General features: G+C 47.3%; 1 protein-coding gene across 1 annotated transcript in view; it reads right to left on the bottom strand.

Moving 5' to 3' along the window:
* Window positions 1-27,220, bottom strand: part of GTF2IRD1 (GTF2I repeat domain containing 1) — a 46,593-nt gene that overhangs the window by 8,037 nt on the left and 11,336 nt on the right. Inside the window, exons 6-21 of the mRNA XM_062506817.1 lie at window positions 26,251-26,340; window positions 25,317-25,400; window positions 23,747-23,930; window positions 22,543-22,568; window positions 19,705-19,825; window positions 16,533-16,570; window positions 15,415-15,495; window positions 13,676-13,761; window positions 13,080-13,137; window positions 12,503-12,559; window positions 10,166-10,349; window positions 8,985-9,036; window positions 8,691-8,745; window positions 7,767-7,850; window positions 5,669-5,852; window positions 4,929-4,957 (exon numbers count right to left, since the gene is read on the bottom strand). Of these exons, the coding sequence (XP_062362801.1) occupies window positions 4,929-4,957; window positions 5,669-5,852; window positions 7,767-7,850; window positions 8,691-8,745; window positions 8,985-9,036; window positions 10,166-10,349; window positions 12,503-12,559; window positions 13,080-13,137; window positions 13,676-13,761; window positions 15,415-15,495; window positions 16,533-16,570; window positions 19,705-19,825; window positions 22,543-22,568; window positions 23,747-23,930; window positions 25,317-25,400; window positions 26,251-26,340 (1,413 nt within the window). The remainder of the gene's footprint in view (window positions 1-4,928; window positions 4,958-5,668; window positions 5,853-7,766; window positions 7,851-8,690; window positions 8,746-8,984; window positions 9,037-10,165; window positions 10,350-12,502; window positions 12,560-13,079; window positions 13,138-13,675; window positions 13,762-15,414; window positions 15,496-16,532; window positions 16,571-19,704; window positions 19,826-22,542; window positions 22,569-23,746; window positions 23,931-25,316; window positions 25,401-26,250; window positions 26,341-27,220) is intronic.

The following is a 27,220-nucleotide window of genomic DNA, read 5'->3' as shown; positions in this document are numbered from 1 at the left end:
TCAGTTCTACATAAACAGGAGAAACGTGAGAAAAAGGAATCCCTAAGGAGAGGCTTGTGCTTGCCACTGACTCCAAAGTTATGAGTGACATAAAAAGAAATTAAAATAAATAAATTAGTATAAAATAAAAGATAAAAGGAAATTAAAAGAAATTAGAAAACATAAAAACAAACAAAAAAGAACTATAAAAGAAATAAATAATTTTCCAGTGGAAAAACAGCATGGATGGGACTATAGCCAGCATTTGCATGATGGACAAAAGGAGGAATGAAGTGGCTCACCCTGCTGAAGTCATAGCCACAGGGATTGCTGGTGGGGAGGTCAGGGCTGCAGGAGCAGGGCAAGGAGGGGGCTCAGAGGGGAGGCTCTGGATTCCAAACTGCAGTGAGCTGACACTGGCAAACTGAAGGGGATTCTGGGAGACAGCAGGAGCATGTGTCCAAACTTCCTAAGCAGAGGCATAAGCAATCTGAAGTAGCTGCAAATACCTAGCTCAAAATACGTGTTCCCCATTTCAAGCAGGCTCAGGAAAGCAGCCACTGCAGCACAGAGCTCTGCTGATGCCCTGCATGGGGGAGGAGAGCCCTTCGGTTCACAAAGGAACAGAAAAAAACACGTGGTTCTGCCCAGGGCAGCTGCAGGCACTGAAATTTGGGTGTAGACCCCCATGAGCTGGGGTTCTTCACCCCTGAGCTCCAGGAAGACAAACTGCCAGAGGTAGTTGCAGCAGTGCTGCTCACTGCCATGCTGCAGGATCCCTCCCCAAAATAAGAGATGATCTCTGCAGCTTTGTCCCTAAATCGCTGGTGACACCCTGTGGGCAGAACACTAAATACTAATGCAAAAGGGAAGAGATACAGATGGGTCATGCTGTGCTGGGAAAGCCAAGCTAGAGTCCAAGCCAAGAGGGAGCAAGGTCCTGGCTTGGCTTCTGTCAAGGAGGAGACCAGGCAGGAGCTGCAAGCACCAAGGGAGAGCAACATATGGCAGGATCTTTCCAATATTGCTCAGAACTGGTTTAGAAATGGCAGCATGGCATTTCCTTTGGTTGGCAGCAATTCAAAGGCTTTTGCAGCATTTCAAGGTGCTGTTATGAATTTACCTTAAGAAAAATAATTCAAATTTCTTGTCTTGCTAACTCAAACGTGGCATTCAGCCTTAACCACAGGAAGCATCCCACCAGGTTCAGGGCAGCTGTCCTGCAAGGTATGGAGTGCATCCCAACGTGCTGCACTACAGCCAGGATGGAATGGCACCCATCTCACTGGAAAAGGAGGGGAGTGGGGTCTCTGAAGGACACAACAGGACATGAAAGTGGTGGGGAGCAGGAGGAAGGAAAGAGCAAAATGAACACAAGGGCTTGGATGAGCTGGGTGATGGTGCTGCCCTCTCAACAGCAAGGATGTCACACACACAGGCAAATGAGAAAAGGAGACCAAAGCTAGGGAAAGAAAAAGGTGATTGGAATCACAAGCATGCTTATAAACAGGCTTTGAAGCTCCACAGCTATTCACACCTGCTTGAATTTTAACCCTCATAATTATCCATATATAAAAATACATATTTTTATATACACACACACATATATTCAACTGCCTGAATTTTCACCTTAGAAATAGCTGAACACTCAAAAATAATCACCCTGGGCCTGGCTGGTGGGTTAAAAAGGGCTGGAGGGTGAAGGGAGATGGATATGGACCTTGAAAAGCAACCTGGTGATGGAGCAAGATGTGCTCAGCCCTCATCACAGCTTTCCTCTTTTCTGTTTTTCCTGCTAGGAGTTTCCAATGTGAGGCACATCTCATCAAAGTCTTGAGGAGGACTGTGCTCTCGTAATTAAAAAAAAAATAAATATATATAAAGGATGCCTAGATGTGTGGGTTTTTAATTAAATAACACTGCCTGCCCTACTTTATTAATTGGAGTATGGAAAATAATCTATCATGGTGGTAGGGAGCTTGGGGAATAGGACAGATGGAGCTGGTCTACATTTTCAATCAAAGCACATAAAAATTAACATTAAGAGAAAGATTTTTGGTGTGTGAGTGTGTGTGCTAGATTACTTCTGCTTGATAGCATTTTTCTAAGGCTCATATTAAGCCAGTTTTGTATCTGTGCCTCAGGAAGAAAAACACCAAAGGGTAAGTGTAGTGTTTATAGCACTAGAGCTTCACCCCTGCTCGCTCACTCCTGTTTGATGCTGGAAGATCATGCTGCTTTCAAAAGGGGTTTTGAAGGTCTCTTTTGCAGAGCAGAGACCAGCAGCATGGAGAAGAGGCACTGGAAATCAAAAGGAAAACTTCTGGATGACAAAGGGTTGTGCTCCTGGGTTAAAGGCCCTGGGGAAGCCATGCAGGTGAAGTGCTGGCACTGGTGGCCTCAGGGCCACTGTCCCATCTTTGAGAAGCTGCAAACCTGCAGTGCTGAAGTGTTTTTTTCTAAAAATGAGCTTCATTCCCTGCAAAATCCACCTCCTTTTGCAAACAGCATCCCTGCAGGCACACAGCCCCCAGCTGCTTCTGCACTAGCAACTCCTCTACCTCCCATTGGAGGAAAAATACCATCTCAACATACAAATTACAGATTATCTTGAGAAAAAAGCACATGAGGTGCTCAGATTATATTGAAATCCTTTTACCTGTTTCTGTTACACCAAAAAAATAGGTGTCCCCAAAAGAAAGAGATCTGTGGTCCTGCAGTTACAGGTAATGCTTTTTGCAATTCAGGAGATGCACAACTTTAAAGCATAATAAAGCCCATAAAGGTGTAACCTAAAGGCAAATAAAATCTCTCCAAAGTGATTTTTTTTTTGCTTAGAATTACATTAAATTTCCCTTTTTCCTAAACACATGCATTCTTCATGTAATTTTTTAGCCAAAATGATCCACAAAACCCATTAGCTTCCCTTACATTTATGATGTTACCTCCTGAGCTTTCCAGCTTTTAGAGACCTCTGCAATGCCATACTTGGGAGTAACTATTGCTTTCATTTTAACCTTCCTCTATGAAATAAAAGTGATTTTCATTTTTATGCCAAGCATGCTGCTGCTCTTCATTTTACATGACAGGGCTTCACTACACAATATTGAGGTAAAAAGAGGACTCTTTAATTTAAATTTTTAGTGACCTATGGCTAGTTGGAGATCATTCATTTTGTTAAGACAGATGAAAAGCAATCAAGGTCAAGGCAGTGACTGCATCACTGTATTGCCACCAACCACTTTGGTGTAGTGGGGTGGAAAAGCAAATAATGGGTTAATTGCTGCCAATAGGGAAGAGGGAGAGGCAAAATACAATCAGCTTTTTTCTGGAAGAGACATTCCAGTGGTAATCTGATTACTAGAAAATATGAGTCTCTGAAAATTTGGCAAATATGGGAAATTGTCTATAACAAATAGAGATGCCAAGTAAGAAAAACTCTTCACCTGTATCTGCTCTTATTTAAAACCTCAGTGGGAGGAGAGGGAGTGAAACACCCAGCCTGGCAGGGATGCTGTGACCTGCTGGGCCCACTCAGGTACTGAAATACACACAAAATCTGTCTTTGGGTTTGTGCTAGAAGGCCAGTCTGTGAGGGAGCATTCAGCTGGAGAAGGAGGGGAAAATGTTGGGCATTGAAAAGAAAATCAATTTCCTCTACATCTCTTTTTCTCAGGCTCTGTCCTCCCAGCCAGGTAGCAGCCTAAAGTATTTGCCTTCTGATGTGCTCCTTTGTTAATGGTGTGATTTGTGTTAGAGCAATGTCTCTTAATGTAATTATTCTGTTCAGAGCAGGGGAATGGAAAGAAGACGTGGCTGGAGGAGCATATACACAGCCATGTAATTCATGGAAAAAGAGAGTTCTGCAAAACTTGTGCTTCAGTGAGGGCTCATTTTAGGTCCAGCTGATGCAAACTGCTGCTTAGGACCAAAAGATACAAGTCTAAGGCCAAGTTCCACTGAGGTCTCAGGTGACCTCCCTGTCATGGGCTGGGCCCTGCACAGGGATGCAGAAGTGAACACATGGACCATGTCTGAATTTTCCCAGAAGTGAACACATAGACCATGCCTGAATTTTACTGACAGCTCACCTTTTGTTAGAGCTCTAACACCTTTCTGCTATTCTCAATAAGGGCGTATAAATGTTTTCCTGTCTGTCATACTTATCTTTCCTAAATCGTGCCATTGCCATGGAGGCTGGCCAAGCAAATGGGAAGCCATGAATAAAGATGACAAGGTTCTTTGCACCCATCTGTGCTCTTCCAACAGTTGTAATTACAGACATTTAAAATAGAGGCAGGTTTTTACCCATGTTTCTGACAGCAGCTCTCTTTTCTGAGCAATCAAGAAATGTGAGAAAGTTACTGCAGGCACTCCCAGTGAAGGACATGGCTCTGGGATGATGATTTGAGCAGCTGTGTATGGAGCACACCCTGGTTGCCCTATCCTCTCCTCTGCCATGTCTTCCCTGCTATATCTGCCTGTGGAATGTTCATGAGCTGGAGTGGACCTTCACTGCCATGCTACTGCAGCCCAACATGGACCCTTGTGGGCAATCATCCCTTACCCTGATCTTCTCTCACCACCCAACCCAGCAGCTCATCACAACACTAATCTTTACATTTCAAGAAAACACTTAGGAAAGTGGGTGCTTTCTTAAATACAGAAAACAGATCCCTGCCCTAGATTAGCTCTTGAAAAATGCCATCATTTCAAGGCAACCGTGAGGCACCCATCAGCAGCAGCACTGATGGGTGATGCTGAGGCCATCTGCTTCAGGCAACAAATGCACCAAACAACAACAAAACCAAACTGGGAAGCCCAGGAAAGTGAAGTCAGAACAACCTTCCTCCAGCTGATAAAATTATTGTTTGCCATCCACAGTTTACAACTCCCTGACCACCACTAGAGAATGCATTGTTTAGGCAAAAAAAGGTATGATCTCTTACCAGGTTTGGGGATGAGTCCTTGAAAAGGCCTGTGAAAAATAAGGAAAAAAGATTTAAAATTAAATGGTACCAGGGAGCAAGCATGCCTGGGTTGAACACCCTCCCGTGGCCCATGGAAGCCTGGGGATCAGCCTGTCCTTCACATCACTCACATGGGACCAGCAGGAGCTCTGTGGGGATGAGGTCCCTGCTTGGGGCAGCATGATGTAACTCATGCCCCATTGATAAGAAGACAAACAGCAGTAAAAAGGTGATGGAGCCACTCTTAAGCCTGTTTTGTTTCTGACTCACCTTAGAGCAATACATAGCTAGAGTGCTCTTCCCTCCCTTCCCACTTGTGTCCATCCCCTTTGGCTGTGAAACTGCAGAGGACCCTGCCACTAACAGGGGTGCTAAAGCACAGCAGGGCTCTGAGCACTGCCCTGCATCAGCAATAATCTGTCTAGAGCCTCCTAAAAAGGGGCTGAGATTTCTCTGACTGGAGATCAATCACACCAAGCACCTTTTTCTCCTACCACTGCCTTCCCCATCACCTCCTCAGGCAGTGGATGGGAAGAAAGCAGGAGTGTCTGTTTTATGGTCCCCTCCTTTCTGATGAACCATTAGCTGCCACCATAATTGCTGTCTTGGGGGACTGGAGGCATTTACAGACCTGCCCCAATGGGGCTGCAGAGCAGGGAGTGCATCCCTCCTCTCCCCTCTCTGGCTCCACAGGATGGCTGACACCTCTCACCACATACCGTGTCACAGTGAACTTGATTTTATCAGCGACGGCCAGTATCCTCTCCAGGTTTTGGGAGCCAAAGGTGCAGGGCTTCCTGAAGGGGATCCCAGGAGGCAGGCCCTCTATAATCACTGACCCTGGATTGCTCTTAATGCGCTTGTATGGAACTTGCACAGGGTATTTAATCCCCAAGGCCTCACCTAGGAGAGAAGTGAGAGGTAATTTAGTGAGTGTGCAGGATGCCAGGGGATGTCACTTCTGCAGCTCTGGCTTTATCCCCAGCCCTACCAAGGCACAGCACAGTGTGAGCAGGCTGCTTGAGGCACCAGGTCAGCATCAGATCAAGGGCCAACATTTTCAGGCTGCCTCTGTGATGGCAATGGGGGGGGTTCAAATACAGGCACATGTGTGCAGCAGAGCTCATGGGGATGAGGAGATGCTCCATCCTGCAGGATGATGTCCATGCACTGTAGTGGGAGGGATGGAAAGCTGCTGCTCTTTGCTTTGGGAGGTTATTTGGAGAAAACTCCACAGGTATGTTCCCTCTCTTAGGCCTGGCTGTGGGACTGAGGCTACATATTTCCTTGCAAGTACCTGGACAACACTTACCCCTGCCTAGAAAATGGCATGTCCTGGTTGTGGCCAGGACAGGGTTAATTTTTGCAGTAGCCTGGAGGAGTAGGCTCGGACCCAGAGGTTATTAGGTACAGAACTGGTCACAACATTGCTTGGTTTGTTCACGTGGTTGTGGTACCTAATCCTGCATATACTCCCATATATGAACCATGTGTTCCTCATGGTGCTCTTGCTCAGAGCAGGCAGAGGGGTCAGGATTGCTTTATTGCCATTGCACTGAGGGATGTACTCCATGTACAAAAAAGAGGGTAAGTGGTGCATATATAGAAAATATGTCAGGGAAGACAGTTTGGATTAGTCCTGCCTCAAGCAAAGGCAAACCTATCCATGGGATTGTTTTTGCTCAAGGACCTGCATGCACTTGGTGGGTGATGCAGAGGGACAGGGAAACATGATGTGTCCCTCCAGAGAATCTGATTTTGGGGTGAGAACAGTTTGTAATGCTGAACTGGTTGCTGAGTGACACTGCCACTGTTTGCCATAACTGCCATGGCCCATGAGGATGGACTGCTCCAGATACACCAGCCATGAGCTCGTGGTGCAGCAACCAGCCAAAAGCACAGCAGCCCTGTGGAAGACCTCCAAGATGGACAGAACCCACAATCATGGACAAAATGAACTCAACAAACATCTTGGAGGGACAGCAGTGACTATAGAAAGGGTGTCTGTGCTTGTGTACACACACACACACACACACACACACACACACACACACACACACACAGACATATGTATATTGTTGGGAAGTGTAGAATTTTGGCATGATGTAAGTGGTATAGATAAAGGGGTTCTGGCCAGGACAGGGTTAATTTTTGCAGTACCCAGGAGAGGGTAAGGCAAAGAGCTAGAGCTTATTCTATATCACCTCACATCATTTTCCAGGAGTGAGGGAAGGGGTCCCTCCTGGTCAAATAAGTGTGGCAGAGGGAGTGGTGAAGTAGTGCTGGTTCCCTCTGTTACAGATATTGTGACAGTTTTCTTATTCCATTGCTGTTTCCAGTAAACTCTTATTTCAATATGTGATTTTTACCCTTTGTGTCTCCAAGTCTCCTCTCCAACCCAACCACAAGGGGAGGGAGAGGGGAAAGGACAAGTGAATGAGCAGGGCAGGGTTTGCAGTGCTTCAGTATGAACATTAAATTGGGGTATAACATTCCTAAACCACAACATGGGGACAGTAGCATTTCCCTGCTCTAGGAACAGGAGGAGCAGGGTCTTCCTGTCCCCCAGCACTCTATACAGCCTGTTCCTATTCCCTTCCCAACCTCCCACCACTTCTGTGTTCCAACAGCTCCTGAAGTAAACAGTGCCAAATCCCAGATCTGCCATTCCCTCCTGGCCCTCCTAAGTACCAGCAGCTCAAGGGGGAGATGAGAAAAAGTACCTGGCAAGAAGGAATCAGAAGCAGAGGGGAGAAATAAAGAGCAAAAAAATTAGGAGGGAGTAAGGGGGGGAATAAAACAAGCCTGGTTTCTCACCATATTTCTTGTTGAACAGATCCTGGACTTGTTCCCGCAGTGTATTAGCAATGTCTATTCTGGAAAGCCTGGCATCATAATTTTCTGTAAAATAAAGAAACAATTATAGATTTCTGCTGGTATATTAAAAGGCACTCTGTGACTTTTAAGTAATGCCATTTTCTAATTATAGGAAAGCCCTTATCTAGCAATTAGCTAATCTGTGGAGTGGGTCATTCAAAGTCCTTAAAAATAATCTAAACAGAAATATGTTGGGTTATTTTTCCCTTGCCTGTTTGCTAAGAATAAAAGCCACGTGAAATTGAAGATTCAGTTGTGATAATTACTGGCATTAAAATATAACACACTCCAAAGCCTCTCAGAAAAGCCAAAGGCTTTGAAAAAGCTCCCCATCCTTCTGCAAACCTGCACAGGCCCCCAGGGCCCAACAAGAGATGCCTGAACAGGGCAGCACTTGCCTGTCCAGCACACAGGCTTCTCACCATCACCCTGTCCCCCAAGGGAGCCACCATGCTGATGCCAGCTGAATACAAGTGGCATTTATACAAACATCACACAGGTGGAAAAAGCCCCAGAAAAGGCAAACCCCTAGGCTTGGAAACTTAATTATGCATCTCACAAGGTCAGACAGGGAGATAAACCAAGTTGGTTAATTAGGGCACCACCAAGAGCACTTCAAACCTTTTCTTGGACCTGTGGGACAGCCTGTACTGGCTGTGCATCTTTTCTTCTAGTCACTTGTGCTTTCCATCCTCTCATCCCACCTCCTATTCTCTTTCTTCCCAGCCTTGTCTTGCTCCTGTGCCAACCCACCGAGCCCCAACACCTGCAGCACTCCCACTCCCTTCCCAGGTCTGTCCCATGCAGCCTCCACAGCGGGCCAGGAGCTCTGCCTCAGCCCCACATGTGGCTCCAGCCCCACACCTTGAAAGCCCTGTCTCTTCACAGCGTCCTCCAGCAGCACCTCGCTCGAGTCCCTCTCGTCGGCGGCTGAGACAGGGGACAGAAGAGGAATTAGGATTCACAGTGCTGCCAAGGGGGATGCATGAGAGGGGGTTTCCAGCCAAAGAACAAGGTGGGGAGGGAAGGCTGTAGGAAACCACTCTCACTCCTCTCCTACCTAGACCTTAGCAGCCCAGCTGCTGGGGTCTCAGCCTACCTTTGGCTGCTGGGGTCTCAGCCTACCTTTGGCTGCTGGGGTCTCAGCCTACCTTTGGCTGCTGGGCTGTCTGACACCGACTCCTTGACGCCCTCTGCCAGCAGCTCCGGTCTGGAAAACAGGGAGAAGCAGAGGGCAGGTGAGTGACCTTCCTGCAAGTGACAACCTGCTGCCCCAGCATCCTCAGGATACCACTCCTACAGACACAAACCATTTGCTCTGTCTGGCTAATGCCATTTAAAAGCTCCTGCAACACAGCAGGAGAACTTTGGACATAGTTTTCATGGTGACAGACTCTTTAATGAGCTGATGTGTCACTCTTTGGGATGAGATTAAGCAGGTGATGACTGAGCAGCTTAAGTCAGCAGCTACAGACTTCTAGTGGATATGATTCTGAACATTTCTTAGGGATGGGAGAAGCTGTGCATGGCTTCCTTCAACATAAAATTGACCCCAAAATTTGCCATTTGGATACCTACTACTAAAGCTGCATAGTGAGGTCTTGTTAACAAGGTGCACTGAAGCTGTGTCACAAAGGAATGGATCTGAGATCAGGACAGGAGGAAGCCCCAAAATATGGTTGAACTGACCTAAGAGCTGCTGTTCTGACACCACAAAATCTCCATGTTCCCAATATTTATTTTCTGTTTCAGTCACCTGCAGCATTGGTTGTGCCAGCATTTGGGTGAGAAACTGCCCCCAAAATACCCAAGACATCTTAAAATTCATCTCTGCTGGACCTGTTCCCCTTTACAGGGCAATGCTATTGCATTACACTGGTTGTGGCTTTTCACAGCCCTCCCACAGTTCTTATGATACCTCGGTCCCCAGCACAGGGTCAGCACCTTTCCTCATGTCTGCAACATCCCATGTGCACATATGCACATCTGGACCTCAGCTGGAGCCACTTTCTGTAGGAAAACCCTCCAGGGCTCCCAGCCCCTGTCCTTGCTCCACATCAGGGCACCCTGACGTTTAAATGCCTCTTCACCCATCCTGTTGAGGTGGCCAAACCTTTACAAAAGCAGGTTAAAAACCCAAAAGCCATGAAGGGACAGATGACAACACCACATCTACCTCCCACGGACAGCTCCAACAAGGCAACAACCCTCGTCTACTCCTGATCAAGCAAATTTCTTGGAGCTGACCAAGTGATGGGTGCTCCCCAGGACACTGCACAGCAGCAGGAGCTCTGAGCAGAAGCATCCTCCCCAAGGGACAGCCACAACCCCTGCCTTACCTTTTAATGACAAACTGGATGTTGTTGCTTGCTTGCAGGATCTTCTTCAGCTTGGCAATCCCGAAGCAGTTGGGGCGGCGCAACAGGATGCCTTCTGGCAAACCCACAACAAACAGGTCCTCGGGGTACATCAGGAACTTGGAGTAGGGGACTTTGACTGGCTCTGATATTCCTATGGCTTTCGCTGCATGGGGACCCAGTCTCATTAGTTTGCTGGAACTCCGTGTCAGGTCTAAGCAACAGCAACATGGTATGTTGCTGGAGGGATTGAAGAGGTTTTTGTGGAGTTTGTGGTCGCTCTGTGCCTTGTGGGGATGTCCCTGACACTGGCAGACATGAGATGAGGGACAGAGCCATGCAGCCACCTGGAACTGCCTTCTGCATTTGCTCCATTATGACAGCCTGCCTTCCTATAAAGGCTGCAGGCATCTCTCCACAACGCAATGGAACCCCACATCCAGACCCCCATGGAAACCCCTCTGCTAAGTGAGGGGACAGGGAACGTGCCTGGGGGTGCCCCATCAGCCTGTGCAGCCCAGCATGGTGAGGACTCCCCTTGCTGTGCTGAATACTGCCAAAAGCAACCAAACAGCCAGTGCCAAGCAGTGCTACTTGGATAGATGAAAAAACATGTTTGTGTTGATTTGGCACAGCCTGGTTTTTTGGTAGCAGGGGAAGGTCACAGAAGTGGCTTCTGTGAGAAGCTGCTAGAAGCTTCCACCATGTCTGACAGAGCCAATCTGTGATGGCTCTGAAGATGGACATGGTACGGGGTCAATTAGAGGTTGGTGACAAAATCAACTGTGGGATCTTGCAGAAATCTTTGAATCAGTGCAGCTTGTTGGCAATAGTACCTACGAGCAGCAATTTTTCTTCTATTCAGAGATAAAGAGGAAGTGAGGACACGTTTGGGAAAACAACATAGCAACACCAAGGTCAATGGAAAAGGGTAGAGGGGGAGGAGATGCTCCAAGCATTGGAGCCAAGATTCCTCTGCAAGCCATGGTGAGGATCATGGTAAAATAAACTGTCCCCCTGTAAGGCATGAAGTCCATGGGGATGCAGAGATCCACTTGCAGCCCGTGAGAAAAGTGCTCACACCAGAGCAGGTGGATTCCAGAGAAAACTGTAATCTAGTGGGAAACACAAAGGGAGAGGGCCCTTGCTTCCAAGCTAGAGCAGCCCAGCATTAAAAGACTGCACCCTGTGGACACACTACAATAGTTTCGGGAAGACTGTTTGGCCATGTGAGGGATCCCACTGCACAGCAATAAAAAGACTCCTCTCCCTGACTGAACAGAAGATCTTGAGCAACAAACTGACCAAGATCCCCATGCCCTGTCCCCCTGCATTGTCAGTGGGAAAGAGGGAGGGGCTGGTGGGGAAAAAAGGTGTTTTAAAGGCTTATTTTACTGCTCATTATCCTCCTCTGGCTCTGTTAATAATAAATTTACATGATGCCTTTAAATTTGAACCTGTTTTGCCTTAAGAGTGTTTTCTCCCAGTCCTTATCTCAACTCGTGGGCCCTTCGTTATTTTTTTCCCCTCTCCTCTGCCCAAGTGAAACAGAAAAAGGTAAGCAAACAACTTGCATGGATACCTGATGTTTGGCCAGTGTCAAACCATGACAAGGTTAAAAACCCCACCTCATCAGTGTGGACATGACTCCCAGCCTGTTACTGTAGTAACATGGGAAGCAGTGACAGCCATTGCTCCAATGGCTGCTCCAGCTGCATCCCCAGTGTCCAGTCCTCCCTGAGAGCATCCTGGCTCATCTCCTTTCCCTGGTCACAGTGGGCTCTACCAGCTCAGCTATGCCCCTGGCTTTTGAGGATTGTCAGGTAGAGCCACGTCTCCTGGTCCTAAAAGTGGCAAAAAACTGTCTGCCAGCTCTCAAAATGCAGGTGTGACCTTGCTTGTGTTTCCTCTCAGTTAAATAACCTCTCTAAGTAGAGGTGAGTGGAGCATGCTGAGTGCCAGCCTCCACCACCAAGGTGCCACCAGCATTCCTGAGCCGTGCAATGATCACTGTGGGTGGAAAACACTCTCTGAGACTTCAAACAAGTGATGGGGGAACCACTTTGGACCTTCCCTCTGCAAGATGAAGGCTGAAAGTCATGGCAGCAATTCCTGGGCTGCAGCCAGTGAAACAACTTCAAGGAAATCAAGGGGAAGAGCTGCAGTAACAAGGCTGGAGGAGGTTTCAAATGAATTTGTGAGCCCAGCAGATAGCAGATGAACAAATTAGATTGCGCCTTCACTCAGCTGCTGTTTTGGAAATGGCCAGTGACAAAGACAGCACCTGGCATGATGAACATGTGTTAATGACCATCTTACCGTATCGTGAGTTGAACAAAATTTCAACTTGTTTCCTCAAATGACTTAAAATGTCCCCTATTCCATCTGAAAAAAAAAAAACAAAAACAAAAACAAAAACAAAAGAAAAAAATAAAAACCAAAAAAAACCAACAAACAACACAGAGAAATGCTCTGAGCAACTAGCTGCTTCCAGGGCAAGCAGTGCACAGGTGAGAAGCCCCTGTTTGACCTCTGGCAGAGACAGTCATTCACTCTCTATGCCCTCAAATCAGTGCTAGTCCTCTGACAGAAGCCTCTAAACTGATCTCATAACAAGAAAGAGTGAGGATGCACCTGCTACAGAGCCATGCTAGCAAAAAAAAAAAAAAAAAAAAAAAAGGAAAAATAAATTCAAGCACAAGAGGAGAGGACAGAGCTCAGGAACACAATGGTGCCCTTCTGTGGGCAGAGGTTTTGGAGGCCAAAGACTAAAAGCTAAAGGCTTTACTGATAACATAGGAAACTCACAAAACCCAACCTAAAATACATCTGTGTGCATCCATCGTTCCAAAAACCTGCAACAATGGGCAATGCTCAGAGCTCATAGCACACTCACCTGATCCCTCCATCTGCTTTTCTTCACGTCGAGACTCCTCACTGGACCCCTTCTCTGTCTCTGCCAAGGAAGAACAGGGTTAGCAGCAGCAGGCACCAGCAAAACCAGACATGACAAAAGCAGTTCTCAAGGTGCCCTGCAGCCCCTCAACCTCCCCTCACTAAGCTCTGAGCACATGTCCCAGCAGGGGCTGGGTTGGCAGCAGCATGCCAAGAGCTGCATCAGCAGAACAAACCCAGTGCTTCCATACAAGAGGGCTGCCCATTCTTCAGCATGGGCTCCCTGGAAAAGGAGAGACCCAGCAGGAGCAAGGGCAGCCACAGGGCCAGCATAGATCCCACAGGTAAATTCCAGGTGTGCACTGGGCAAAGGGGCTTGGGCTTGCAGCATGCTGGAGCTGAAGAGAGGATGGGAAGGAGCAGCAGTGCCAGAGAACTCACCAGTTACTCCATCAGAGCTCCCAGCTGGCCTCATTGAGGCCAAGACTCTGGAACCGGTCAACTTTGGATCATAAATAGTATTTACTCATTTTTGACACATGCATGAACACCCATCCTACTGTGCAGTCTCCCAGATGCTTCACTTCTGGTACCTGCCACTGTTTCCAGGATGTATCTTGATTCATCTGAGGCCACGTGTGTGGGCACCGGGTCATGCATTTCAACTGAGCCAGGTGATCGGTCTGTGGAGAAAATCCCATGGGACTTTTTGTTCTGAAGCCAGCGGGACACTGTACCCAAAACAGTGTTCAGAGGGTCCTGGCCATCAGCAAGGACTGAGCAAAGGGTCCCCCACTCCCAGGAGCCCCACACACCACCAGAAAATGCTCTGGGGATGCATCTGCCTTCTTCCTCCCAGAACCACCCAGAGCTCAAAGAAGGAAAAATCTCTTCCTAACCTCCACAGAAGGTGAAGAGGAAAACTACTTCAAATTATTTACTTGGCTTAATTCCATCTATACGCTCAATTTTGACTTAAAAGGCTAATGCTGCTTGATTTTTCTACTACATAGGGGAAACAGTTCCACTAATGCTGCCTTCCTCAATAACACCAACCCTTTTTTGGTTTCCCTTACATTAAACCTGTCTCCCCAAGTGGTAGGCTGTCCAATGCCCTCAAAGACCCACCCAAATTAAGCTTTAAATGAAGTTTCAGCTAGTTATATACTTCAGTCAGGTCTCTTCTACCTCACAAGATAAATAATCCCAATTTCACCAATTTCTCCCTGTAGGTGAGCACCTCTTTTCTATTAATCCTCCTCCTTGCCTTCAGCTGTATTCTCTCTGATTGAACTTGATCTTCAAATAAGGCAAGAAAAGGTGGACTCTGGACTTGAGGTATGATCTCCCTGGCACTGGACAAGTGGTAATTCTTCCCACTCCTCCCATGGACCTCCAGCTTACCACGTATCAACTTTCTTCTCTTCCATTAGCTGCCAAGTTGAAAAAGAAAATGTTTGATCTACCACTATAGCTTTTTCCTTCTCCTTCCCCTACAGCAACCATAAATAAGTCTATTCCACACCAATCCTGGAGTGGCTCCTCAACTATCACCTTACTAAATGGACTGCTACAATTTGGGTGCAACAGAGATTGCACTGGTGTGGTAGGGCATGGTGTCACCACTGTCCCCAGAATCACTCACCCTCAGGCATGTCAGAGTTCTGTTGCTGCCCTCATACTGTGGAGCTTATTAAATTAATGGTTGTAAAGCACACTGAAAATGCAAACTGCTAACAATCCATTCATTAAACTCTGAGGATCATCCTGCAATTTGCTGCACTGTCCAGGACAGTGGAAATCTGACTTTCCCAGCTGCCCCTCAAGCATCTTCATCACAACCCACTGCCACTGACCTCTCTGGGCAGAAACGTGGAGAATTTCCCCCATCTGTGTCAACAATTCCAACACATTTTTAGCATGTGCTTAATATCAAACCTGCCTACTATTAAAACTGGTTTTATGAACTCTTCAAAACCAGGCTGGTTTTCTACATGAAGGACCTCTTCAGAAGCATCCTGTACTCAGTACTGGGGATCCTCCACAGGAAGCAAAGCAGCAAACCAGGCTCGCTTTCTCCAGAGGAAAGGCAAGAAAGGAAAGCAATGAAGGAGAGACAAAAAACAATAAAGAGCCCTAAAACACCTTCCATTGCTCCCAGGAAACCTCACTATGTTCCTATGTCAGCTGAGGAGGACCATTGCAGGTACCTGAGGGAACCTTAAGGGCTGGGAAACACCCTGCAAATGCCTCCTCTCAAAGCAAAATGCTGAAACATGATGTGGCAACCCTGCCTGTGCAGCGAGCACTGCACACAGAGGTACCCCAGCAGCTACCTGGTACGGTGATCTGGATGATGTTCAGCTCGTCTGGTTCGATTTTGATCTGCCTGATCCCACCTAGCTCTCCTGAGGTACCTATGGGGAAAGGCAACGGAAGGCAGTCGCCAACAGGATCCAGCAATCTGCCCAACACAGCACCAAAGCAGGGAAAGCATCACCAGCTGTCACTTCAGCACCAGCTGAGCTTGCCACAACAACAAGGCTTCAGTCAAGGGCCCAGCAGCATCAAGCCCACGGCATGCAGGTACCCAAAGGGACACCTGTGGGCATGGTTCTGCAAGCAGCTTGGCTGGCAGGAGCTCTTGGTGCCCTCCAACTGGCACCTGGACCTCATTAAATGCTCATTTCCTGGCCTTCTTCACTGAAAATGAACTGGGTCACCAACAGGTGTTGGAGACACCAGAGGAGCTGTCTCCAGTGCACGGCTCCTAGCAATTTTAATGTTCCCAAACTCATGCCTGGAACTTGCCCCTGTTCTGAGAGGGCTGGCTGAAGCTGCATCACACCAGGATAAGACCAGCTGAACCCTGGTGGAATTCAGTGTGGTTTCAAACCCAGCAGATGAAACCCTGTGCTGACCAGCTGCCCCAGGAGGAGGCTGCCCACAGTCCTCAGCCCAGCTTCCTCTTCTCTCAAGATAAATTTCCTCACTTTGGGTGGGATAGATCCACTGCAAGGCACTGAGTTCCAGTTTGCAGCTTGTAAAGGCAAGACAGCATGGCTTGGTTTGGTGTGGTGTTTCAATGGGTCCAAGCCCCTAAATATGTGGAAAGGAATTTCCTTTTCATTCATAGTGCTCAGAATACCAACACTTCTGACTTCTCAGTGGTGGCTTTCAAAAGAACTCAGAGTGAAGACTTCCCTTAGCTTTGCATTTAAGCAAATGCTTAAGTCTCATTATTTCAATTTATGCATTTTTAGGCCCCAGCTGGAGGGTCAGAGGCTAAAAGCCTTCATGTCTGTATCAATCAAATGGGGATAAAGTCCTTAGAGAACTGCACTGTGGCACAATCAGGCAACTAGTGTCACACATTCAAGTTACTTTGCAGGCATGTTGCTCTAGTGTGCCCCCCATAACACTGTCTTGCAAGAGAAAATGTATTATTCCTCACCTGGTTCACAGCCTTCAGAAACATTACACTTCTCAGACCTGAAAGGGAAAGGCAGACAAGAAAGGTGGTCATGGTGTAAGAAAGAGCTTAAAACCCAGTGGTGTGTGGACTGATCCTGGCAGGAGGGAGAAATGCTGCCTGGTATGACAGAGGGCTGCAAGAGGGGTCCCCAGGGTCACTGCACCCACAGTGGTCCCAGCAGTGGCAGAGCATCCATGGCTGCAAGGTCTGCTAGTTTCTCTGCAAAAAAGCCCTGCTCTCAAACCCACCCTGATACTGCACCCTTGCTCATGGTAGCCCTGCCTCTAGACACCCATGGATGGAAAGATGCAGCAGAGAGCTCCTGAAAACTACAGAGGATGTTTTTAAGCCCAAAACTTGGTTGGCTACATCCCTCTGTACATACATGCTCTCTGTGACAGAGAGCACTGCATAATTATTACTACAATGTGGTTACTCATGGAGGTAAAAAAAAATAGGGAGAAAGGACAAATCAATTGATTTGGTAAATATTTATTCTGTTCAAAGCTTTTCTTCACTGAAAATTGGTCACTATCCACTATTCTCATCTACAGTTAACTTCACATGCTCAGGAATTTACACAAGTTGTTCTGCATCTAAATGAGATTATTTTGCATTCTCAGGATGCATGTGCTTTCTCGTCTCTCTCTTGAACAAGGACAATCACAGCTCTTTGGCAGTAAAAGACCCAAGGAACCACTCTGGAAAATGCACTCCTTCACAATGTTGGTCCTCCGGGGGAAGGAAAATCCTTCTGAGCCAGCACCTGTTGGCTCAGGAGGGATGTTCAAAACCACTTCTCACTTGCCTAAATCCACTCAGGACCATCAGCAGAACAAACCACAAAACAAGCCAGGAGTGCTCCTGAAATGTTCTTCCTAAATGTGGAAAGGCAAAAAGGATCATTGGTCTAAAAGGTACTGTATATACTACCTGGGAGCCTTGGGAAGGGTTTTAAACTCTCCTGCTTCGGGCCAAAGCAAACTTTTCACCAAGAATATCTGGGGGGAGGGTTTCCCTGGCGAGTGCATTACACCTCACAGTGTCTGGCCCTTCTCCTGGAGTATTGGACACTGCACTTTCCCTGGAACAGCATGGGTGGACCATTCCAATGGAATGGAGGTTCCTCATTTGCAGAAAGAAAAAAAAAAAAAAATCTCCCATAAACCCTCCTTTGAAGCTGAAGATACCAGAAAGATGGAGACAAATGCCAGCCCTACGGAGTGGGCAGCTCAAGAGGTCTCTGCCCTCCAAAGCTGTGATATTTCAGTGCTGGCCATATTGCCAGGCTCACTCATTGCCTGCTGTAACGCTGCAGGTTCTGCTGCCCTGGACATGCTTTAAGGGCATGCAGCAGCCACATCCAAGGGGACAAACCTGAAACAGCACTGGGGAGAACCAGAAGAGACTCCAACCTGTCACAGGTTCATGTCACCCAAGAGCCAAGAAAGGAAAGGAACCTAAGGGATGTCATGGATGGGACAGTGTCTTAGGCTGCAATGCAAGATGTAAACAGGAGTGTGTATTCCATCACCATCTGCTGAAACCAGGTGGAACAGTGTTCCTTATCTCTTCCATGACCCATCCCTCATAAGCCAGGGGGGATATCTTCTGCTAATGGGCCATCTGTTGAAAACCAGCTGGGGCAGTGTTATGTTTTCCACAACCCCTCCTCTCTCCAGGAGACATCTCCTGTTAATGGGCCATTGAGTCCCACTGCAGGACTGATAAAATTCCATCATCCCATTGGGAGATGCTTCACCCAGGGGGAGGAGCCAAGCATTTCCTACCTGGATAAAATCTGAGATTTGGAACATCAGAGCAGCCTTTTTCCACTGGATTCCCAGAGGAAGACCAAGCCTATCTTCATCACCACCAGACCTTCAGAGGAAAACTACACCCTTCTACAGAATCAGTTCCTCAACAGAACCACATCTGTCACTGCAGGAGGATGCAGTCACCATTTCATGGGACTGCTCCCAACACCCGGACTGACTGATGGGGTGCCAGGTTGGATTCTCACTCTGTCAGTGTTTTGGGGTTTTGTATTACTGTATTTTTATTTTAATTTTCCTAGCAAAGAAATGTTATTCCTATTCCCATATCTTTGCCTAAGAGCACCTTAATTTCAAAATTGTAATAATTTACAGAGAGGGAGTTTACATTTTCCCTTTCAAGAGAAGCTCCTGCCTTCCTTAGTAGACACCCATCTTTCAAACTAAGACAGATTGACAAGTTACCTTATTTCCCTATCCTGACCTGCACAGGTTAGCAGTTGCATGGCTCTGTCTGAAACCCTAGGTGGTGGAGCTGACAATGCTGGGCAATGAGGCTTTGTGCCAGACAAACTGAGGAGCATTCTTCACTCCACTTGTGTGAAACAAGGCTGGGAGAAGGTTCCTTGTCTTACAGCAGTTCATAATGCTATAAACTGCTGCCCTGACTCTCTTCCTTAAAGTGATTTTAAAGGCTAAATTACACCTTGCTTCCACTGATTTAAGAATGAAGGAAACTGGGGCTATGAAGAGCAAGACACCTCCTGAACCTGCCAGACTGGGCTGGAAAGCTGTATGCTATGCGATATATGCTCCACAGGTGCTGTCAGCATGTTTTGGACCTGTCTAGCTCATGGCATGGTTGTTACAGAAACAGGTACTCTCATAAAAAACCTCCTGCCCACCTTTATGAAATGCACTGTTAGGTTCACTGTGAGCTTCCTAAACAAGCAACACTTAATTAGCAGGATGCTGTTATGGTGTGGGCTGAGGGTAAATCCTTTAGGTCATGCATTAATATCAGAGATGGTTCCAGCAGATAATCCCAGGCATGACCCTCATTTCATTAGTTTTGCTCAAAATTAATGATTCCAAACTTTTGGCTTGGCCTCCTTCTGTGCTGACTAGCTGTACCATTGCAGTGGTATTTTAGGTAGGCAGGAAAGCAATGCAAATTTAGCCACTCATCTTCCCATTATGGACTTACAACATTGCCCTGATGCTCCAGCTTACTGAATCGTGCTCACAGCACCCTCCTGCACCCACTGGACATTGCTGATGAACACACCAGTAACCTGCTGCGTGCATTAATAGCTCCAAAATAACTCTCAGAGGGATGCCACTTTACAGGGAACAGGGACAGAAGTTCCACTTACCTGGTGTTGGCCTGAGAGGTCCCCACCAGTTCCAGTGTGGTCCCACGGTGAGGCTCAGGGGAGATCTCCCGGGGAGGGCTGGAGGGCTCCAGCTTGGTTGGATCTTTGGTAAATTTGCTTCCTGTTGCCAGGTGTGCATGGTGGGTTTTGGGAGAAAAGCAAAACCAGTATTAACAACTGGACGTGCCAATGTTGCAGTTTGCTCCCCTCTTAGTCCCAGAGCTGAGGTCAGGGTGGGAGAGTAGGTTTTCAAGTTTCACCTGCTTGCAAGGACAAGGAAGCCAATTCCATTGGGTTCACATATTAAAATATTAGCAAGACATTTGCTTAAACCTCTCCACAACTATGTGTGTGCTGGGAAGCCCTGCCAGGAAAGAGCATCTCCAGAAAGGGAGGGCTAGCTGACAGGACAAGGCCTCCAAGAGGTAGGGACTAAGGTCAGAAGACCCAGGGCCATGGATCACTGCGTGTAGGAGCAAGCCCCAAAGTGGGGAGAGCCCTGTCCCAAGGGAGGGAATGTGCTGCACTGGATGGGAGCTTGGAAAAACACAGAGTAGCAGAGACACAGGCAGCCCTGTCTCACAGCTCCAAGCCAACCAAGCAGCAGAAATCTGTCACAGTGACACAGAGAGGGATAGAAGCATCCTGCCACTATGAAAAACTTCTTCTCTCCCTACCCTGTTCCTCAGCAGCCTGAAAGGAGCTCAAATGAAGCCTCAGCAATGACCTTGGAGATGAAAAGAGTAATCTGAAGGCAAGTAGGAAATAAAATCAGGCAGGGAAGGTGAGCAAAGAGCTGAAGAACGAGGGCTGGAGGAAGGAGGGAGTGAATCTACATTGTGAAGCTGCAGAAACCACAAGGTGTCTCGTTAAACAGCTGTTGTCAAATGTCCTTTGATGACCTCAAAGCACCATCACAATATCCTCACCCTTCTAAAACATATTCCATCTATGGGAACCTGATGCCACTTTCCTCTTGGTTCCAGCCTGCAAGAAAGGGCAGGGCTCTGGCAATAGGATCAGCAGAGATATAGAACCTTAAAGACACTATTTATCTACTGACAGTCCAAAAAGCTCCTTTTAATTTGTGCTTTCTATGAACCAAATCTTGCTCTTGCATCAGCAGAGCCTGCCTGAAGCCGTTACCCAGGGGAGTAACAAAAATAGGTTTCTGAGCAGTGGTGGGTATTTTAATTAAAGGGTGAGCAAAACTTTATGGGGAAGCTTTGGGATACTTCGCAAACGGCAACCTAAAATACAGCTCCACTCAGAAAATAATGTCTTTGCAGAAATGGCACCTCCTGACTCAGCAGATGTGGGGTTTTTTGCAGAAGCTGATGTGCTGACACAAACCACAGAGAGCCAGGTTTAATGGGTTTTGCTTCTGGAAGCCCTGCAGGAACCTGTCAGGAGAGTGGGACCTGTCACCCACCTCACTTCTGCGGGGTTTGCTTCCTCATCTCCAAATATCCACTTGCACCTCCCTACCATGTAATCCACAAGCTCATAGCACAGTGATCTCCATCAGCAGGTTGGAGCTGATGTACAGATGTACATGATGCCTCCCCCAGACATGGTGCAGCCATTATGCAGGGAAAAATTCAAGCATCCAAAAACACAGTTCAGTGCTCCATCCCTTGGGGATGGGCTAGAGATTAAAGAAATCATTTTCCTGAGGGAAAAAAAAAGCCATTAATGGCTTCAGACAAAGAAGTCCCCCGTGTAGGTGGGACCCCCTCCAGGTTCATCCCCTGGATGGCTCCAGTGTCATCATGCTCAGGAAGCACTCTCAGGGCTGGGGCCAGAGTGATAATCTGCCTGGCAGAGACATCTGGGAAGAAGGTGTCTGGAGAGCTACCAGCATGTGTGGTTGGCAGCTCAGGGGGAAAAATAAACCAAAACACCACCCCAAAACATGTCTTTACTTGTGAGCCAAGCCCAGGCAATCCAGGACCCAGGTGTGATAAATCTGGATGCAATGCCACATTCCAGGTGTGTATGAGGGAAATGGGATGAGGGCATTGCTGGAGTGTGGGTTGAGCCTGACAGCATGGGTACCTGTCTCCTTGTATCTGCCAAGATGCACTTATCAGGAGTGACAGAATGGTTTGGGATGAAAGAGACCTTAAAGACCATCTCGTTTCAGCCCCTGCCAAGGGCAGGAATACCTTCCACAATCCCAGATCACTCCAAGCCCCATCTAATCTGGACTTGAACACTTCCAGGGATGGGGCAGCTGCAGCTTCTCTGGGCAAACCGTGCCAGGGGCTCACCACCCTCACAGTAAAGAATTAGTCTGGCTTCTCCAGCTCAGAGAAAAAAGGAGTGAAAACACAGAGCAAAGAAGGACAAAGAACTTTCTCCCCACCATTTTGTCACTGGAAAAATGAACTTCTATTATTTTTTTAAAAAAATTGGTTAGCAGCTGGATGATGCCTGCACTTCCCAGTCAAAAAAAAAAAAAAAAAAAAAAAGAGAATAATTTACCAGTGAGGAACACAGTGATTTTTTTCCTCTTGAAAGTACAGATATAAGCCATGTACTGCCCGTATTGTGGCTCAGCCTGATTCAGGAGCCAGCCCAGCCTCACACACCAGGAATTCTTGCTTAAACCTTCAAAACTCAGTTTTTAAGGGGAGTGGAGAGCTTGCACTGATACCAGACAAAGGCAATCTCAGCATGTCCTGGTGTAGGGCACAGACAAGGCTTCTCCTTACTGAGTGTAACTGCATGTGTCCTGCACTTCCTCTGCCTACAGGTGACATTATTTCAGCTCTGCTTCTCTGGATAACCTTTCAATTTTGTGGGGGATAAAATCAAAGGACTTGGAGAACATACCTGTAAAAATTCTTTCATCAAACATCCTAGGAGAAAAGGAAAAAAAAAATTAGAAATAGATGCTGATGACTGAATTGGAGGTTTAATTAATGAATAGCATTAAACCAAGTCAAACTAGTAATTTTTTTTCATACTCTAAAAAAGGAATTATTTTCTCAGCTACAAAAAGGCCTTTTAGCTTTAGTATAGCCAAGCAACCTTATAGCATATGCTTTTTAACTAAAGCACCTCTAAATCTGCTTATAAGTCATTGTCTTAATTTGACTTATTAAATGAGGCTGCAATAGGTTGGGCTTTACAAAAAGAAACAGTGGCACCAATGTAGCTGTTGCTGGATCTTCAATTTCCAGTATAGACCATTGACCATGATGTCACCTGTCTCCTAAATATTGTATTTTAGTGCTACCCACAACTTTGCTTATAGGAGCAAACTATGTCCAGGGCCACATCTCACAGCCTGAGCCAACCTGGTGCAGCCTGGACAAAGTGGCTCCTCTACCAACTGACATCAGGAAAGCTAATCCCTTTCACAATGCCTGAATTCCATCAATGTTGGTGATTTTAGACCCCTTGGGAGCCTTGTCCAGGATTTTTCTGCACCCTAGTTTCACACCTCTAGGAAGGGAACAACACAAGTATGACAGAGCAGATTTTCCTGACAGAGAAGCAAAGAGTGATTGCAAAGCACAGTGATAACTGGGAATACATCCACTCCTCCTACCCCAGAGGAAAGGCAGACACCTAGACACACTGCAGGTGTTACATTCTCATCACCAGACGCAGAGGATGTGCACAAGTGATCACTGAAAAACAAGGTGGACAGGAAACCCTGAGAATATGGATGCTCCTCCCTCCACCCAGGGCCAATCGCTCCCATCCACCAAATGTTATTGAAAGTGCTGTAACCACCTTCAAATGTTTGTTGGGGGGGGGGGGGGTATCAGCAAAGTTTGATCACTTAAAACAGGGTGGCAGAACTTGGGGATGATCATGGTACAGCCAGCTCTGCCACATCCTTGCAAAAAGAGAGAGAGAAATGAAAACCAGAGGTTAGCAGGGGGATAGAGCTTTCAACTGTGTTTTATGAAAGAGAGTGAAACTAGTTTCTTGTGTCAAAACAAACCCTGTGAGCATGGAGGGAGCATAGCTCAAATCCCTGACACCCTTGAGCCATACACTTCCTTTTGCTTTCCCTGCCACCCACCTTTTGATGACAAAATGGATGTTGTGCCTCTCTTCCAGTATCCGTTTGAGTTTGGGGACACCATATGTGCAAGGTCTTTTAAAAGGTATTTTGTCTGGGATGCCAATGATCTCCACTGCCTCGGGGTCACAGGCAATCTTCCTGTATGGGACGGGGACCATGTGGTCTAACCCTAAGGCTTCAGCTGAAAGATGAACACATGGTTTTCATTTACACAAGTGCCTTGTCTTTCACAGACGCTAAAACAAAGCTGTAAGGGTTTGAACTCGAGCAGAGCAAATGCCTTCTGCCCTCTTCTCTGCTTGTCCCTGAGAGTGAGCCCCAAGAGCAGCTCTCCCATGGGAAATGGGACAAAAAGGAAAGCAGCAGGAAACACAGCTAAGTGTCTTCCAAAACTCCCAAACATGCCCAGTGATGATCAAACCAGGAGTAAGCTGGTCCAAATATCATTCCCAAACTCCTTGTGACCCACCACAGCAGGTTTGTGATTCACCAGCTGCATAGCACGTGGAACCGTAAAATTGATAATGTTGGAAAATCCCTCTAAGATTGATTCCAGCTGTTAACCCAGTAGCACCATGTTCACCAAACCATGTCCCCGAGTACCACAGCCATATGCTCTTTTGAACATTTCAAGGGATGGTGACTACATCACTACCCTGGGCAGCCTGTGCCAGTGTCTGACCACCCTTTCAGTGAAGAAATTTTCCTCGGTGTCCAATCTAAACCTCCCCTGGAGCAGCTTGAAGCAATTGCCTCTAATTCTGTCACTTGTCACCTGGGAGAGGAAACTGAATCCCACCTGGCTACAACCTCCCTCAGCTAATTGTAGGGAGTGGGAAGGTGCCCCCTGAGCCTCCTTTTCTCCAGGGTGAGCCCACACAGCTCCCTGAGCTGCTCCTCACCAGACTCGTGCTCCAGGCTCTTCCTAAGCTCTGTTACCCTTTGGACACACTCCAGGTACACAAATACAAATCACAAGTTAAAGGGCTTGTCTCAAGCCCATATACAACTCCCAGGTGACACAGCACACATCTACAGCCCATCTGTAACTCACAAATTACAAAGCCTGATAGGGATGGCACAGTTGAAGAACCCACCAGCCCCACAATGATTTCCCAAGCTTCCACCTGCCCTAATTCCCAGGATCTACCCTAAAAGCACTGCCCACAGCAAAGGGAGCAGCAACAACATATGTAAGCTGTGAAGATGGAGAAAAAAAGCAGCTGCAACAATGACCACCTTCTTTTTACCTGCCACATGTATGTAAGAAGGGCCACATGCCACCACTCCTGGTGCCCAAGTGCTATGATCCAGCATGCCACATTCCCAGACAGGGCTGCTTTACAGCCCAGTTATAAATTCCTTGACAATGGTGTGGGGCTCCAAACAGAAATATTGACATAACCTTCAGGAGACTGGGAGCTGCTGAGCTAAATGTGTTAGGAAGAGCAGGGAGCTCTAGCATATGGCTTCTGCTGCTGTGTTAGGGAACAAAAATGATTGCTATATAATGATATGCAATCCACAAGCACTGCAGATGCATAATGGGATATTAACTCCTACTCACCATATCTGCTGTTAAAAAGAATTTGCACGCACTCCCTAAGGGTGTTGATGTCTTCAGTTTCTTTTATAAAACTGTCCCACTTATCTATCAAAACAAAATACAAGAAATAAGAAACTTCCATATGGTTCATACACAGCAGATGCACTTTTCTCCTGCAAAGTGCTGTGAAGCAGGAACAAGACTTTAAATATTATTTCCCTGTTCCTGAGCAAATTTTGCCAGGCTGTCAGATAAGGTCTGGGCTTCTCCAACCCCAGACCTGAGCACTCTCCTTGGCATGTGCAAAGCAGATTCCTAAGAAATGACCCCATAAAATTTCTCAGCCCTGAAATGAAAGACCCTCTTGCACAGAGCCACCTCCACCTGGAATGAACCTTTGAAAGGTACAGGCCTTTCACAAATGGATCTTTTCCATCTTCTCCTCTTTCCCAACCTTCCCACCCATAACTTTTTCTCTTCTTTAAGGCAGGCATGGGTTTTTAGGCTGCATTTCCCTTGGGTGCAGTGCAGGTGGGGAAATGGCAGTCTCCTCCCCACTGCTGATCCCCCCAGGCACTGCTGCAGAACCCCCCTGGGACAAGTGGGTTTCAGTCCTTTTGAAATAATGCCAGGTTTTCAGCAGGTTATGCTGTTTGCAGCTGGGGCAAACAGCCTCTCCCAAAGCCATGCCTTGGCTCCCTGTGCAGGAGGCAGAGATGGGAATTCCCAGACAGCCAGCAGTGCTCAAGGACCACTATCAGCATCTTGGAATGGCAGGGATGGGTCGGAGCAGAGATGAAGGTCTTGGCTCCAATGTGAGATGCATCACCTCCAGCACTGCCAGGTCCCTGCAAAGCTTGGAGAGGGCAGGGAGACTGCTGGGGAGAGGTGTGGTGAGGGGGAAACCTTTCACTAAAGCTGCCAGCTGCCTTTAATGCTGGAGCAGGACACGGACCTGTCTTGTCATGGACAATGGAGAAGAGGATGCGCTTGGATGAGTGCACATTCTGGATGAGGGGACCTCCGGAGACTGATGATTTCTGTCCTGGACAAGAGGGGAGACAAGGAGAAAGGGCTGATGAGAGCCTGACCAGTGCTGCAGGCATCAAAAGACCCTGGGTTGCTGTCCCCCACCAACCCTTCTATCTCTCCTCCGTGCACCCTGGCCTGTGACACCTGGTGCTGTGCTGGCCAGACCAACCCCTGCCTCCCTAGTCCAGCTGCCTTTCTAGCCTGGTGGTGCAGCACCTGTCATTTTGGGGGAAAAAACAGAGGTGTGCCCTGCCAGCACCTTGCAGGCAGCCAGGGAAGGGCTGGGGCAGTGCAGCATGGCAAGGGTTCTGCTCATTTCCATAGTGGCTGAGCTCTACACCGGTTTTCATCCAAGTGTCCTAGGTTACAATGTAAAGATGTGTCCAAAAGTATGCATTCTATCACTCTCTGCTGAAAACAGCTGGGGCAGTCATCCTTATCTCTGTGGGAGATATCCTCTGCTAATGGGCCATCTATTAAAAACCAGGTGGGGCAGTGTTATGTTTTCCACAACCCATACTTTCTCCAGGGAGAAATCTCCTGTTAATGGGGCACTGAGCCCCACTGCAGGACTGATAAAATTCCATCATCCCATTGGGAGATGCTCCATCTGGGGGGAAGAGCCAAGCTGGGGGAAAAAATTTTTCTGGGGGAAAAAATCTGAGATTTGGAACATCAAGGCAGCCCTTACTCACTGGTTTCCAGAGGACAAGAGCTACCAGAGCTTTCTACAGGACCACTACTTCAACAAGACCCCTTCATCTGGACTGCTACCACCACCCTAACTAGTGGGGTGTCAGATTGTATTCAGTGGTTGTCTTTTGTACTATTGCATGTATTTTATTTTTCTCTCTCTTTTTTTTTTTTTTTTTCTGTTAAATCCTATTTCTGAC

The sequence above is a fragment of the Cinclus cinclus genome, chromosome 22, assembly GCF_963662255.1.
Source record: "Cinclus cinclus chromosome 22, bCinCin1.1, whole genome shotgun sequence".
Lineage (NCBI taxonomy): Eukaryota > Metazoa > Chordata > Aves > Passeriformes > Cinclidae > Cinclus > Cinclus cinclus.
Note: the sequence above shows the minus strand (reverse complement) of the source record. Positions and strands in the feature narration are given on the sequence as shown.